The following is a 17,225-nucleotide window of genomic DNA, read 5'->3' as shown; positions in this document are numbered from 1 at the left end:
AAGAAGTATTTCTTAGTAATTCTTTGACTGATTGCCCTAAATTTCAGTTCTTTACACATTTGAAATGTCTGCTATTCATCTATAATGAAAATGATTTGATGAATATTGTTTAAAGCTGCAGTTATTTGGTTTTAAATAGATGTGTAAAACGGCGAATATGTGTCCCCCTATAACAAAACATCAGGAAATTTCAAATAGCCATTAATATAACTTTTCAGATGATTTTTTTCAGAGAAACACGTTTTCAAGCTAAGAATATTTTGCTTTTGATATTGTCTTCATATAGAAATATCAGTATATTTCAAAAACTTAAAGGTCTGAACATAAACTGCAGAATACATGGAAAATTATGGCGAAAATGAGCACTCCAATCTATATTGTATGTAAATTTTGTGTATTTTTGCTTAGAAAAGCTCTTTGATGCAAATATTTGTTTTTCATTTGGTACGTTTGGATGCGTTGTTGTACAGGACTTTTTATTAAAAATTAGTCAAATTTTAAAACTTGTTTGTGAGAGAACAATCTCACTAACTTATAAACCCAGTTTTCCGCTGTCACTTCCGGCTAGTCATCAACATAAATTTCTGGCAGGTAAAGTATCCAAAATATGTTATTATTTCACTTCAGTTCAACAAATACTTAGTTCTTTGTTGAAAGTTTTGAAAAGTTTTAAATTGTGAACACGAATTTCGTTACAAAATGATAATTGAATGGACAAATATGAATTAAATACATTGGGTATTACTATAGTATAGACCAGGACACACCCCCAAGTCAAGAACTAAAAATCGTTTAAGGTTTATGTGAGCCCTATGGCTAAAAGGGCTGATTTTCCACCTCAAATTTTAGTGTGAGTACATACAAACCTGTGCATCTGGAAAAGTTTTATGACATAGCATGTCCTAGATAAACAAAATTCAAATGCAATTTTATATGTTTTTAAAATTAAAAACTTACCTGGATTATGCTGTGCACTTTTCTTTTGTCCCTACATCCATCTCTGGTACGTGTTTATACCAATGTCAAGTCAGCATCCGATATTTGGAAAATGTGCTTTTTTAAAACGAAAGTCAATTTTTTGTCAGTGTAATTTTGCACAAATAAAGAGTCTTAGACAGATATTAGTATGCTGATGTTGCATACTAATGCACTGTCAATTTAACAGTTTACATCAGAACATCAAATTTATATCAAGTTAAATATCGATTTTATGTCAATCATTGTTTATATGATGCCCAACTAATGACCAAATAAAAAAAATGTATGGCTGGCTCAAATATATATTGGAAGCCCTGGTCCACATGTACCTTAAAAGAGAGAAAATACATGTATGGAGATATATATTCATTTTTTTTTTATATATAGAATATCTCTTGATTATTTTTTAACTAAACATGAATAGTGAGTGACAGATAATTGAAAACGCATAGACCATGACTGACATGGGAGGTCTGCTATCCTTACACCAACAAATTTACATGTTCAGAATCTGAGTTGTTTTCTCCCATTCCTGTATGACCAAGGATTGTTTTGTCCCAAATCCTGTTTGTCCTAGGTCATTTTGCCCTGAATTTTATAAGTATTTTTTTTTGGTTAAGAATATGAACTGTTCAGTTTCCTATGAATATATTGTTGTGTTAGTCTTATACATGTAGTGTTATTTGCAATTGTCCACTTTTGATAAAAATGGAGATAGCTATGTATTTGATATCCAGATGGTCCTAGTTCAGAATTTACACTTTAACCTTTGCCATGTAACATGTGCAATCATGGTAATGCACTTTTAAAACAATTTTTAATCTGCAGAAAAAATAGGTCATTAGCTTTACCCTATAAGTAGTATGCAAACTGTAGGGGGAGGGTTGAGATCTCATAAACATGTTTAACCCCGCCGCATTTTTGCGCCTGTCCCAAGTCAGGAGCCTCTAGCCTTTGTTAGTCTTGTATTATTTTTAATTTTAGTTTCTTGTGTACAATTTGGAGTTTAGTATGGCGTTCATTATCACTGAACTAGTATATATATTTGTTTAGGGGCCAGCTGAAGGACGCCTCCGGGTGCGGGAATTTCTCGCTGCATTGAAGACCTGTTGGTGGCCTTCTGCTGTTGTCTGTTCTGTGGTCGGGTTGTTTTCTCTTTGACACATTCCCCATTTCCATTCTCAATTTTATGTATCCTCCCATATGTTTATTTTTTTATTGGTTAGTTGGGGAATAATTAGGAAAACAATATGATTTCTGAATGTCTTTTCTGTCATTACAATCATAACTACGGGTAAACATGTACAACCAGTGCTCATGTTCAACGCAATTTTTATGCCCCCGCCGAAGTGGAGGGGGCATTAAGTTTTACCCTTGTCCATCCGTACGTACGTCATACGTCCCAAAATTGGTTTCCGTTCTCTAACTTAAGTTTGCCTCAACCAAATGTTATCAAACTTATACACAATGCTTATTACCACAAAACACAGATCAAGAATGAATTTTCTAACTTAAGTTTGCCTCATCAAAATGTTAGGAAACTTATACACAATGCTTATTACCACAATACACAGATTAAGTTTGAATTTTGGGGGCGTCTCTTTTACTGTTATAGAGTTATGCCCTTTACAAATGGAAAAATTGCTAATTTTTCATTTTTTTCCCAAAAATATCAACATGATCAATGTCATTATTCAAGTATTTTTAAAATTGGAGTAATCTTCCTTTGTCCATGATTATAGTTAAATCAACTACAATCAATGCCTTATACAATGCAATTTTTAATTTTGCCTTCCACTGATAAAACACAGATCAAGTTGAATTTGGGTAGTGTCACTTTAACCATTATTGAGGTATGCCCCTTTATAAATTGATAGTTTCCATTCTGTAACTTAAGTTTGCTCCAAGCAAACATTATGAAACCTATACACAATACTCATTACCACAAAACTAAGATCAAGTACAAATATTGTTTCCGTTCTCTATCTTTAGTTTGCCTCAACCAAATGTTATAAAACTTATACACAATGTTTATTACTACATAATACAGATTAAGTACGAAATACGGTGGCGTCACTTTTACCATTCTTGAGTTTGGATTTGTAACTTCCCATACTTTTTCTGCAGGAAACCACAAATCATACTCTTTTATCAAAGTGGATGATGGGACTTATTATGATAGCAGTGTTTAAGCTAGGATTTTGAGGGCTTTAGTCACTTTTGCGCCAGATGAAAATCAACATTATTTTGGGTAACAACAAGGGACCAAGGATGTATTGATATTACTTGCTATACATCTTTGTCAGACTTTAAAGGAGTAAGGCATCAATTTACTAGGCAGTAACTGCATGATTTGACTGATGTGTCACTAAAATATGAAGATTAGGATATAAGATCTGAAAATCTAGTTCAAAATTATACTTCAATTTGTTTCAAGGGACATTCCTGATCAACAAAAGTTGGGTTCCTTTTTTTAAAACCAGGAATCACAGTATAAATGAACGTGTTGAACTTTGTAAGACTATACACCTTATTGCTATTTGTCCGCCATTACTGGACATCACATAGGGTTCCCTTAAAATTTTGACATCATAATACAAAATATCTGATGCAACAATGGAAAAGTGATTGTTGTATGACTTCAACGATTCAAGCGGGACAGATTCTCAGGTCAGCCGGGACAGAATTCCAAATAGCAATAACATGAATAAGGTGTATTACACTGCATAATCATTATCTTTATAAAACATTTAAACTGATATTTTGAATTAATTTCTATAAAGTTGGAACCAAGGATTTGTACAAATTCACATGGAACGATTCCAATAACTGTAAATTGTAAATTAATCGAGAATTGATCACGTTTACTTTCGATTTTCAAATGAAATGTAAACGGGAAGTGACAAGTAGATAATAAATTCAGAATGAATCCGGATTCATCTACGGATTGGTTCGTGTTTAAAAAAAGGCAGGAAATTATAATTTTTTTTTATTTCAATTTGCTTAGTAAGAAATAGATTTGTCTCTCTCATTTATTTTGGCACTAAATTTATTTCGTATTTTACGTTTTAGTGTCTATAGGAATACTTTCATGCATGCACAGTATATCGTAAAAGAAGCACCTGTTTGACTCGTTAATGATGATGGAAGTTTTTAACGTGAGAACATTTCTGAATGTTTTGAATAAAGTTCTATCTTTTTAATCAAAATTGAACGTTTTATATCAAAAATGACGAAAATACGATCATTTGACGAAACTACGACAAACGAACTGCAAATTATGATCGTTTTAGAAAGATTGAAATTAAAAAGCGAACTGTCCGGGGGGAAAACAATTTTGTTCAAATGACGAAACTACGACAAACGAACTGCAAATTGTGGTCGTTGGCCTTGAGAAATATTGAAATTAAAATGCAGACTGACTAACTTTACTGGGGAAAATAATTAACCGGATTAGTGACCCATCCAATGGCGATAAGCGGATTATCTGTAATCACAACTTTATAACACCTGTTGTAAATGTTAATAAGCTGAGGGTCATAAACTTGTCAGAAACATGTAGACAGGTAGAATTATAGCATTTTCATGTGAAAATATTTTTACACTTTCCAAATTTAAGTGACGAAATTAATTTGAAATACTTTCGTCATTTTGAAAACAGTTTCATAAATTACTAAAGTGACGAGCGCTAGCAAAATCACTGATGATAGAGATCACTACATATGTAGGAAAAAATGAAACAATCACTATTTTTGATAAAAACACAAATGTTTTCCTATAAAAAATGCAAACATACATGTAATCCATATTTTCATTATTAGTTTGTGTCTTGAATTGCAGGTTGATTAAAAAGATTATTCAAGATGACAGACTCCAAGTATTTCACCACCACCAAAAAGGGTAATTATGATTATTAGATATATGAGAAGTTTGGTTGTCATAAACTTATGAATTAATATAAAACTTACAAGACTTACAAGACTTATTCAAACATGAAAGTTAGGTATTAGATTAGTATTTTGTCAAACAAGAAAAAAAAACTTCAGGATATCTGTGTCAGAAGTGCTTTATTTGGATTCACTTTCACCAGGAAGCTCAAACCAAAACACATAGAAGGTGAAAGATGTAAAAAAAAAATGTAAAAATGCAAGGAGAAATATATGCAAAAGTTAAAAATGAACCCTTTTAAACTTTAAGGATGTTAAGCACTGTAGCCATCAATCAATCATAAATTGTATAATTTCAGGTGAGATATTTGAACTGAAGTCAGAATTACAGAGTGAGAAAAGAGAAAAGAAAAAAGAAGCAGTAAAGAAAGTAATAGCCAGTATGACTGTTGGTAAAGATGTCAGGTTTGTATTGATTTTAAATGTGTTTTAAACATTATTTTATGACATTGAAGTTAATGAGAAGAACTGATAAATTGTTTAGTAATAGAATATAATTTAGCCATTGCATATAGCCAAATGAGTACATGTATTACCATGGCCATAGAAGAAAATTAGTCTGTCCTGGCCTTTGCTAGTCATCTTTGACCTACAATTTAACAAATATCCAATGGAAAACAATTTTGTATCACATTGCAAAATAAGCCAATCAAATTAACCCATTTATGGTATCACTGATTCATGTTACCCACTGTTCAGTGTGATACAACAACTATCTCTTCAAACGGGAAGTAAATAAGATGCCACAATATAAGAAAAAGTAATATTTCTTTCTTTCCCGTTTATAATTCTGATGGAAATAAAGTACATTGTTTTTTGGTTGATTATAACCTTTCAACTAACTTCAAGCAGAAGAACATCAATCACAATACTTTAAATGTGTTGGTTATTTTTCAGTATTTGAAGAGATTGTGATGGCATTATTTGTTTCCAACCCATATAACTTCTTTTAAAGTTTTACATACCAGTATGTATGTAAAAATGTTATCTGTGTGTGTTTAACACTACTCTCAAAAATTTTGTAAAGTTTATTTATTTGATTACAGTGCATTGTTCCCAGATGTTGTAAACTGCATACAAACAGACAATTTAGAATTAAAGAAGTTGGTATACTTATATCTGATGAATTATGCTAAAAGTCAGCCAGACATGGCAATCCTAGCTGTCAATACATTTGTCAAGGTAAAGTTTGTGTTTTGTATAGAACACTCCAGGTATTCTAATTAATTAGGGTTGTGAGTGGTATTGAAAGGATGATCACTGTTACATTGTGTTGATTATTAGAAAAATAAGGAGATATGGTATGATTGCTAATGAGACAACTATCCACCCAAGTTCAAATGAACTGGATGTAAGCAATTATAGGCAACAGTACAGCCTTCAACAACGAGAAAAACCCATACCGTATAGTCGGCTCTAAAATGCCCTGACATTAAAAATATGAAATTCAATTGAGAAAACTAATGGCCTAATTGTTGACTTTTAAATGTTTTGTTTATTGGTTTCAATATACGACTCTTTTCATGTCTCTGTTAAATTGTGTAAAATAGTTCAAGGTATTATCTTATATTACCTTGTTTTTGTTTTGATGCCTAGGGTTATTACAATATATGATTTGAAAGGACTTCTGTTGCCTAGGGGTTAAAAAATGAATAATTCAACAAAATTTTAAAAACAGTTATTTACAGAAAATGTTTGCAGGTTAGAATTAAATGGAAATCAGATTTAAATAATTGGTTAACTGGTATGTATATGAAAAATGGTATTTTCTTATTGTTTTATAGACCCTAGATTCAATATTATTCATGGGATATAAATTTTCAAGGATTTTTGGGGTATAGATGAACCAGGAATTTAAGTTTTCAACAAAGTACAAATTGTATATATATGCATGTATGCAGACTTTGCCAAAACCATGTAATCAAATATCCATGAAAATACAATTTCTCCTCAATCCACAAAAATTGGAACCCACAAAAACAAATTAATCCACAGTATTGTATCTACATACAATCAAATTTATTGACATAACAATTAAGAATACTAGGTAAAAGATAAATCCAATGTGATTTCTCTGTGCTCTTTTTCACAACCACAACAGATGAATTAAAATGTATGACAAAAGATATACAAACTCAACTATTTGGAATAATTACTTCATGATTATAAAATGGGTGTTAGTAGAAAGAAATGTTTTGTTGTTTTCTAGGATTGTGAAGATTCCAATCCATTGATCCGAGCTTTGGCCGTGAGAACAATGGGTTGCATCAGAGTTGATAAGATTATAGATTATCTGTGTCAACCTCTCAGAAACTGTTTAAAAGACGAGGATCCATATGTAAGGAAGACTGCTGCAGTGTGTGTTGCCAAGTTATATGATATAAATGCACAGCTGGTGGAAGATCAAGGCTTCTTGGATCTGTTACGTGACATGTTGTCTGATTCTAATCCTATGGTAGGAACAAACTAAATTAAACTATATTTACTGAAGATCATGCATGTTTTTTTTCATTCCATTTATATATCTTAGATAGTGTCTCATGTACATCTACCCTGTAACAGTATTTGTACATCTGTTCACATGCATAAATAAATGACAACACTATTAAAAATCATGCTCACATCTGTACATGGGCAAAAATAAATGACAGCAATATAAAAACACATGCTCACAAAATGTCAGTATTAAATATAATTTTATTGATTAAATCATAATGGTTTTAGAGATTTAAATAAATTGTCCATTACAAGTTTGAAGGACCAGTGGATTCCTAAAAAAAAATGATAGAATGCAAAGACACATTGTACACACATAAAAATAGACCTTGGTGATAAATTGATAATTTGATGATATTTTACAGGTGGTGGCCAATGCAGTTGCAGCTATCTCTGAGATATTAGAATCTTCCCCTACAGCTCAGCAGGTTCTGGAGATGAATGCAAGCACCATAAATAAACTATTGACAGCATTGAATGAATGTACAGAGTAGGTTAAATCATTGTTTTATTACACTTAACCAAGTAATGTTATACCCGTGTGTGTGTGTGTGTTACAACCCAAACTATTGTGGAACAGATTAAGAAAGTTACAGTTTGAATATAACTACACAGATATATGATCAGGAAAACAACAGATAAAATATCAAAGACTTAAATTTCTGAATTTAGCATAAATCAAGAAAACAGAAATTAAGTAAAATTACTTTGTTCATTTAAAGTCAGTTCAAGTAAATGGGCTATGTTACAGGTTTTCGTTAAATTTTTTTCATACATCCTTGGCTCGTCGAACTATAACTGAAAATCGGAAAAATAATGCATTTTTTTTTCTTATTTTCTGAAATATTACTGATTGAATTCTTTAAAAATAGGTGAACATTTGAATAGAAAGCACATAAAATGGGTGAAAAACCTTCTTAGATTTGTCTTAAAATCATCAAATCTACAAATTTCAAGTCCATATATTTTTCTTTTCTATATGTAAGAAAAATGTTACCAAAATCTGTGACATAGTCCATTTACTGTTCCTTGACCTTAACTGATTAACAGATTAACCTTTGAGGCAAAAATACAAAGGTGGCTTATTTTTGAAAAAAAAAGTCATATGTTTTTAGGAATAGCCACTGACGAACTAATAAATCATTTTCATGTAAACAAAGGATATATGAAAGAGTATTAAGGATGCATTAAAAAAATGTGCTTAACAATCAACAATTGATTTATTATATCCTTTTTTTAAGGAGTACCAAAATTTTCTGTCATTTGTTTAAATTCACTGACATATATGATTCCTCTTTATCAGATGGGGACAGGTGTTTATCCTTGATGCCATTTCTAACTACACACCAAAAGATGATAAAGAAGCACAGAGTATTTGTGAGAGAGTGACACCACGACTGGCTCATGCTAATGCTGCTGTTGTTTTGTCAGCTGTAAAGGTAGGTTTATAAATGTTCCTTGGACATATAGATCTACTCATTAAGTACAAACTTAGCACAGTGGATTTAGGCAAATATTAGGAACCTTCCTTATTCCATCAGTTATTTCAATACAACAGTCATTTTGTATTGTGCAATGCTGTTCGCCAACATTTAAGTCATTATGACATACAATTTTTTATTAAATTTTTTAAGATACAGGGATATGTGTTTTATAGGCTTATAGGCTTATTGTCTATTTTAAATTTTCTTTACTTCATTATAGACATTTGCATATACATGTATATGTAAACAAATATATAACCATTATTATGTGCTATTAAAGCAGAAACTATTCACAAATATTTATAAGACAGCTTCTTAAACAGAGCTTTTTCTTTGGGTTTATTTAAAAATTCATCATGGCTACAAGCTGAAGAAAAAGTTTTATCACAAAATCTAGTTGAAAATATGCAAAACTTATTCTTCTGAAAAAAAAATGAATCAATTGAAATAACCATTGCAAATATTTTCAATATAAGTTTCTATAAATGATGTAAAATTCCAATCATTGACTATCAACAGTACAGAGATATGTATGTGTATGAGATTAAACCTATTTGAAAGGCCACCCTTAAGAATTTCTTGGTTTGATGTTGCCTACCCTTGCCTTGTAGGGTTGGGTAGGTAGGTAGGTAGGTTTTTTTGGGGTTTTTTTGCAAACAACATAAGTTACATGTTTTAAACAAGACAACAACATTAAAGCAGGAAAAAAATCTTTTAAAAAAAAGTTGAAACGATTTGTGTCATAAAATTTTTTGGGTAGGCTGCTTTTTAGGTGGATTGGTAGGTAACATCAAACAATCTTAATTTTATTTTTGGTCAAATCATTGGGAAAACATGCAGCCATATGAAATAAGGGAAATAGAGTCTTTATATCAATCCTCCTCACATGTAGATTTTTATATATTTCACTAATTATTTTCATAGCAAATTTAATTCAAAACAAAAATAAAAAACAAAACCTGGGCTCCCTCTCTAAATTGTAAGAGGAGGATGAGAATCTAAACATTTCTAATACATGTACTTAGTATTGAGAAGACTGTAATGTCTTTGTATAAACTAGATAAGAGGAAAAAAAATTCAAGAATTATTTATTTTGTACATATTTACATTTTCTTTAGGTTATAATGAAATTCATGGAGATGTTGGATGGTTCATCAGAATATGTTCTAACACTTGTGAAGAAGTTAGCTCCCCCTCTTGTCACTCTTCTGTCAGCAGAGGCAGAAATACAATATGTAGCACTGAGAAATATCAATCTGATTGTACAGAAAAGGTAAGTGTTAATTGAAGATAAGGGGGAGATGAATGTAAAATAAATGGATCGTATTATTTGTTTTGAAAATCTATTGAAAATTTCGAAAGGACCAAAATCGTAAATTACATGACTGAATGAAATTGGTTGCATTTCAAATTGCAAGGTCCACATTATTTCAACTTGAAAGTGGGATAAATTTTACCAGGTCCAGACTTTTTCATCTGTTTCCAGATGAAATTTATTGTGAATTTGGGATATTTTGGGGGTGAGTCAGAGATGTCTCATTATACTTACCACAGATCCCCTTTTATGTAAATGAATTCAAATAAATGACCAAAGACTAAAATATCAAGTTAGAATTTAGCAGATGATCATGCACTGAAAAGATCTGACAAAGTTTATGTCATTACATAAGCACTTAAAAAATATCGCACAAAGTTCATCACATTAAATAAACACTTAAAAGATCTGACAAAGTTCATGACATTAAGGTAGCACTACAGTCAGAATTTTCTGACTCCAACCAACAGTCTTTAAAGATTAATTTTTCCAAAACTACTCAATGGAAATTTAAAATCTTTAACTCATTTTAAAGCTGAAATATAACTCTTTCTTAATCTATAGATAAATTTATTTTTGGTATGATTAATCTCAAAATATAGCTCATTAATTGCCAAAAAAGTGGTCTTCCAACTTGGATGAAAATGGCACATTCAGGTCAAATGGTAGTAAAAATTTGTTTTCATCCCTTTAATCAACCATTCACAATCTACAAAACCGTGTCTCAGATTTTTGATATATGCCTCCAGTAATAAGATATATTATTTTTACTGCTGGATGCCAAACCTCATTTCACCTTTCATCTTTGGAGACCTATAAATTCATTTAGAAACAAATTATCCAAAAACTGGGACACGGTATTGTAGAAAATACTCCCTTCAATCACATATATCAAAGTCAAGCCAAAGGGGGTAACCATAAAGTTTTTATTTTCATTTTTTCCTTACAATTCTCATGAAAAATTGTTCTGAGAAATGACCTTAAAACTGAATTTCCTCTTAAGAACCCCTATAAATGCCACATAAATACAAAAATTCCACTGGGAACACACCAGGAGTGTTCTGACACCATTACTTTATCAATTGAACCACACACATTGTGTCTTTGATGCTCTAATGCTGTAAAATTTGCATTTTGTGTGCACTGTATAACACTAACTTGGCATTTGGCGGGAGTTTGACGTCACAGATTTGACCAACATCTGTGATGTAGTAATTGAATAAAGACAAAGCTCCGCCTCTGTCCAGACAGTCTAAGATAAGAGAATAACAGGATTGGCCAGCTGCATCATAATTAATATTTAACATCATTATTTTCACTATAAAGAATAATTTTCATTTGAATTTTAAAAAGAAATATAATATGACGATGATGACTGAAATTAGCTAAAATATTAAAATTGTGCATTAAAAGACATGTCCATAAAAAGATCAAGACCATCCCCTTCTTGAAAATAGACTGTCCAATATGATTTATGAGTTTCATGGAATTAAAAAATTTCACATAAACTTAAAATTAGTTAAAATGCCTAAAATTATTTTTAAATGTAGAAGACCAAAGACGAGAAATTTATACAGGCAGTCAGAGGCTTTCAAAGATACTTTCACACTCTTTTCCATAGTTTTTTTTCATTTTGGTAGATTTTTTCCCTTTAATTTTTTTCCTATTCATATCTTTTTCTTTTTCTCTGTTCTAAACTTCCATGTTTTATAAATTAGTTTTGTTGCAATGCAATGAGATATTTATCTTGTGGTCAGGGATTAACAGTTGGACACTGGTATCAACAGATGATTGACATATTAGCCCCTCCCAAATGCCTATATATTTAGATTAATTACATGTGCTTTTATTTACATAAGTTCATTATCAATTTACTCCCTGTTGTGATATGATAATGACTTTGGGATTTTTACAAACTGTGCAGAATAATACTTACTTCAAAATTATGTGATAGAAAAAATATCTTCAAAAAATCATTGTTAGACTGTAGTGCTACCTTAAATAAACACTTAAAAGATCTGACAAAGTTCATCACATTAGATAAACACTTAAAATATCTGACAAAGTTCATGACATTGAATAAACACTTAAAAGATCTGACAAAGTTCATGACATTAAACAAGCACTTTAAAAGAATTGACAAAGTTCATGACATTAAAAATTTAAATTACTTGAAAGTTTAATGATGCTGTGTGACCTTTTATATAGCAATGTTCAGTATTTTTTTTCCTTTCAGATCAGACATATTGAAGAATGAGATGAAAGTATTTTTTGTGAAATACAATGATCCTATATATGTGAAACTTGAGAAATTGGACATAATGATCAGATTGACAAGCCAGGCTAATATTGCACAAGTTCTTGCTGAACTTAAAGAGTAAGTTTGTGTGATAGAATAGATTTTCAACATACAAAAATCTTTAATTTGCAATTTTTTTAAAAAGTCATAAATTCTTCTTTCAGTAAAATTCCGAATTTGAAAATGATTTCTTTGAAATTATGCACTATACTATAGCTTTTTCAGTATTTTTGCGCTCTCATGAATCTGATTTTAAGTCTAAATTCAAATTTTGATACGAGATATTGCCCATCCATGGGAGTGTTTCTGGTAAGAATCAATTCAGATCAATGGTAAGAATTAAAGTATGATTTTTTGTGATCAAAATATTATTTTAAGTTTTATAACTTACATTCAATGACACTTTTACAGTTCATCCAGAATTTAGGAAATGATTTATTAATAAGTTATAATTGAGAAATAATGCTTTTGTGTAGTACAAAAATATATCAGAAACTACATTTAGATAAATTAAATTGATCAATATATATTTACACACTTCCTTTATACTAATTGATACTGATTTTAGGTCCTGCAATTGTTTACATTTAAAAACAATCATGCAAAAGTTTATCACAAGCATAGCAGGACAAAAACGGCATACTGATATACAATAATTATTATATTATTATAATGATCATACCTATATATTGAAATCATCTTGTCTGTCATACCAACTTACAAGTATTTTCATTACACTTTTCTCAGATACTATTGAACAGAATGAATTCATTTTTAGTCTGCAGTTTGTCTGTGAGGATTTGTAACCTGTGATAACTTTTCAGATCTGTCAGACACCTACTTTCTGCTTTCCAATAATTTATGTTTTTTTTTCAATATGTTGAATGAACTTTATACTTTCTTCACGTATATCTCTAATACTATTGAGCAGAATGAATGCAGCTTGAAAGTGATGATTTGTAATGTGTCAAAGCTTTCAGATACCAATTCCTGTTTGCCAATAATTTGATGTACAAGTGGGGGTATGTTTATAAGCACAACATGTTGTGCATCTTCTTGTTATGTAATATTTTCCTTTTATTTAAGATATGCTACAGAAGTTGATGTAGACTTTGTCAGGAAGTCCGTCAGAGCTATTGGTCGATGTGCCATTAAGGTTGAACCAGCAGCCGAGAAGTGTGTCAGCACATTACTTGACCTTATACAAACAAAGGTCAACTATGTCGTACAGGAAGCTATTGTTGTCATTAAGGTAATAGTCTTGTATTAAGGTTTACTTTTAAATGAGAAAGTGTTAAAGATTGATTGATTGTTGTCAACTTTATATCCAGCGGCAAATATTTCACACATATACAGGATAGATTAACATTCAATTGAATCAGTAGATTATACAAGTGCTCTATTTTGATGAAGTGCATGAAAATTCAGATATGTTGAATAAAGGCAGGAATGTTCCTTGAAACAGGCTACTTACAGACTCCTTAAAGATTTGTAGCAGACCGCAAGGAAATCTCAATATAAAAATTAAGAGATGTGGTATGATTGCTGATGAGACTATCCACCAGAGATCAAATGATGTTATTGAGTACATGAGGTTTATGATTCAATACCCCCTTTTGACAGGAAGTGAGTACATATTTATACATCTTGCACAACCGTGGCTATTTAGTAATAGGTTTCATTTATGAAATGGAAAATTCCACATGACCATAAATCTATACCCCTGTCAACCATAAAGCTATACCCCTGTCAACCATAAATCTATACCCCTGTCAACCATAAATCTATACCCCTGTCAACCCTTAGGTAGACATGTGGAAAAGGCCATTATTAGGGCCCCGCCGAATGGTGGACGCCCTACAGTGATCAATCTGTCCGTCCGTAACAAAATGTGTCCGCTCTATATCTAGAGAACCGTTATGATTTCAAAGTTTATACTTGACATGTATATTAAACAACACCAGAGGGTGTGTCATAATGTATGTACAACTTCCTAGGTCAAAGGTCAAGGTCAAAAACGTTGGTTTTAGTTTTGACAACCCCATGTCCTATGGTAAAGATCATGTCCGCTCTATATCTTGAGAACCGTTATGATTTCAAAGTTTATACTTGACATGTATATAAACCAACACCAGAGGGTGTGTCATAATTTATATACAACTTCCTGGGTCAAAGGTCAAGGTCATAAACTTCGGTTTCAGTTGACAACCCCATGTCCAATGATAAAGATACAAATTTTTTACCACACATTATTCACAGCGGGGCCCACAGAGATGGCTCCCATCTCAATGATATCTAGTTCTTAATTGTTAATGATTTCATGAGGTTTTATTGTATTTTTATGTAATATCCAAGTTCAGGTCAAGACAAGGTATTTTAAGGCATTGTACATCAATTACTCATTCTTTAAATTATTTGACAGGATATCTTCAGAAAGTACCCAAACAAATATGAGAGTATTATTGCAACACTCTGTGAGAATCTGGACACCTTGGACGAACCAGAAGCAAGGTAGATATGTATTCTGATCTATATATGTATATGACACTTATTAAACTTACTAGTATTGCTGTCCACTTCATAATCATTTAGAAATAAGAAGATTCACCTGTACATTATAGATATTGGCATGTTTTTATGTTAATAAAGTTGTACCTTTACAAAATAGGCATGGAAGATGCAGCATTATGATGTGGCCCTTGTGATCATTGAGTACATCAATTTGTAAATTTTAGTCTCTTGATTACTCATCTTTAAAATTTAATTCATTCCTAAATCGATCTTTTTTGTATGTTTTTTTTTCTTCAGATAAATAAACAAGTAAGATAAAGCACTCATCAACTGGAAATTACATCACTTGTTTTAAACTTCTTTTTATTTTTGATATTTTGGTTTTATGATTACAGGGCCTCTATGATTTGGATTATTGGAGAGTATGCTGAGAGAATTGACAATGCTGATGAGTTACTGGAGAGCTTCTTAGAAGGATTTCAGGATGAAAACTCACAGGTAAAAAAATCATGTAGAATTTGAATAATTTCCCTCTTTTTGTGATTATCAAGCTTGTTGGTTTTATTACTTTTCCTTTATGAATTCAGTTTTAAATTTGTCTCTAATTTATGAAAGGTAAAGATTGTTTTGCAATAGTAAAACTTTGGACAATCATTTATATGAAAATGGTTCGTTACTCAGTCCAGATGTTAGTAAATTACAGCATTGTTCATATGAATATAAGTTTGGATATAAGGAAAGAGCAAATGAGGGGAGAAGAATCTTCAATATAACAGGCAGAGGCTTTAATATGGGATAAATAAATGTGAATAAAGAATTGATGGAAATTGTTGAAAGTAGTTTGAAAAGATTCTAGCCCAATTTACACATATACTGTAGTTTGAATATATTTTTCTGCAGGTACAACTACAGTTGTTAACAGCTATAGTAAAGTTGTTTTTAAAGAGGCCAACAGACACACAGGAATTAGTTCAACAAGTTCTCAGCTTAGCTACACAAGTAAGACATTCTTTTATTCTTTATTTTTTCACTGTCAAAACTCTCATTATACACACTAGTGATCTTTGAAAGTGATTAAGTAATGCAGAGTGCGTAAATACATAGATGCCAACTGTTATGATTTTTCCGTAATTGTTACGTATTTTGGACCAAAATTACAGTGTTACGATTAATAGTCTACATGTTACTGATTTTGGTTTATTACCTGCCTAGAACAGTTCCCTGTTAGCATTGAAAAAATATTATTACTGAAAAAAATCACAAATTACGGAAATCTTGATACTTTTTAACTGATTGCAACCTAGGGGGTTGGAATCTATGTTAATTCATTATAGTACAGAGCCTATTAATTCTTTACAGTAAGATGCTTACCTGAGACTAGTATTATATTTCAAAAATATAACTAAAAACAGAGAAGAGTTTGAAATTTATTTTCAGTAATGCAAAAATATATTTCCAATACAAAAAGGTTGAATTATATAAGAAATTGCAACCTTATTTAATTGAGAGCTGAGAACCAATGACACAAGTATCTTTAAGACATCTAAGGACTAATCTTTAACAATAGTCAGGTACATACCCACATCTCCTCTTATTCATAATCTTAATATTTATTTAATAATTCATATATGTTTTCAATAACAGGACAGTGACAATCCAGACTTGAGAGACAGAGGATATATTTACTGGAGGTTGCTATCAACAGATCCTGCTGCTGCTAAGGAAGTAGTATTAGCAGAGAAACCATTGATCTCAGAGGAAACTGATCTGATAGAACCAACATTACTTGACGAACTGATTTGTCATATATCTAGTCTAGCCTCTGTTTATCACAAACCTCCTAATTCATTTGTTGAAGGTCGACAAGGTGGATTGAGAAGAGCTCTTCCTCCCAAATCTTCATCGTAAGTATATGGTTCTCTTAAGAGGTTTTTTCTCTGCATAGAATTAAGTATGTTAAGAAAATTAACTGAAGTTTATTACAGGTCTTACAGTACACACCCAAATAATTGAGGAATACAACAATATACCTGAAATATTGTTTGATACCTGTAGCTCCAAATGAATTTGGTATTATCTGATGTAACTTTATAACAACTCTCCTGTTTCTATCAATAAATACAACCTAATGGGAGATAACTTGTTATGAATAATTTTTCAGACACAGGAAGTACACTAAACGGTAGGATGCAGCA

General features: G+C 31.2%; 1 protein-coding gene across 3 annotated transcripts in view; it reads left to right on the top strand.

The window, feature by feature from the left end:
* The first annotated feature begins 545 nt into the window (after positions 1–545).
* Positions 546–17,225, top strand: part of LOC127711331 (AP-1 complex subunit beta-1-like) — a 36,017-nt gene continuing 19,337 nt past the window's right edge. For 2 of the 3 annotated variants that reach the window (XM_052217332.1, XM_052217333.1), the window contains exons 1-15: positions 546–591; positions 4,819–4,878; positions 5,225–5,330; positions 5,972–6,107; positions 7,135–7,380; positions 7,787–7,911; positions 8,725–8,860; positions 10,024–10,178; positions 12,457–12,597; positions 13,606–13,771; positions 14,942–15,030; positions 15,426–15,528; positions 15,931–16,029; positions 16,675–16,934; positions 17,192–17,212. In XM_052217332.1, the coding sequence (XP_052073292.1) occupies positions 4,842–4,878; positions 5,225–5,330; positions 5,972–6,107; positions 7,135–7,380; positions 7,787–7,911; positions 8,725–8,860; positions 10,024–10,178; positions 12,457–12,597; positions 13,606–13,771; positions 14,942–15,030; positions 15,426–15,528; positions 15,931–16,029; positions 16,675–16,934; positions 17,192–17,212 (1,820 nt within the window). In that variant the 5' untranslated portion in view covers positions 546–591; positions 4,819–4,841. The remainder of the gene's footprint in view (positions 592–4,818; positions 4,879–5,224; positions 5,331–5,971; positions 6,108–7,134; positions 7,381–7,786; positions 7,912–8,724; positions 8,861–10,023; positions 10,179–12,456; positions 12,598–13,605; positions 13,772–14,941; positions 15,031–15,425; positions 15,529–15,930; positions 16,030–16,674; positions 16,935–17,191; positions 17,213–17,225) is intronic. The other variant, XM_052217334.1, reaches the window with a different exon arrangement.

Source organism: Mytilus californianus, unplaced genomic scaffold (genome assembly GCF_021869535.1).
Source record: "Mytilus californianus isolate M0D057914Y unplaced genomic scaffold, xbMytCali1.0.p SCAF_8, whole genome shotgun sequence".
NCBI lineage: Eukaryota > Metazoa > Mollusca > Bivalvia > Mytilida > Mytilidae > Mytilus > Mytilus californianus.
This window is presented reverse-complemented; position numbering and strand designations above follow the sequence as displayed.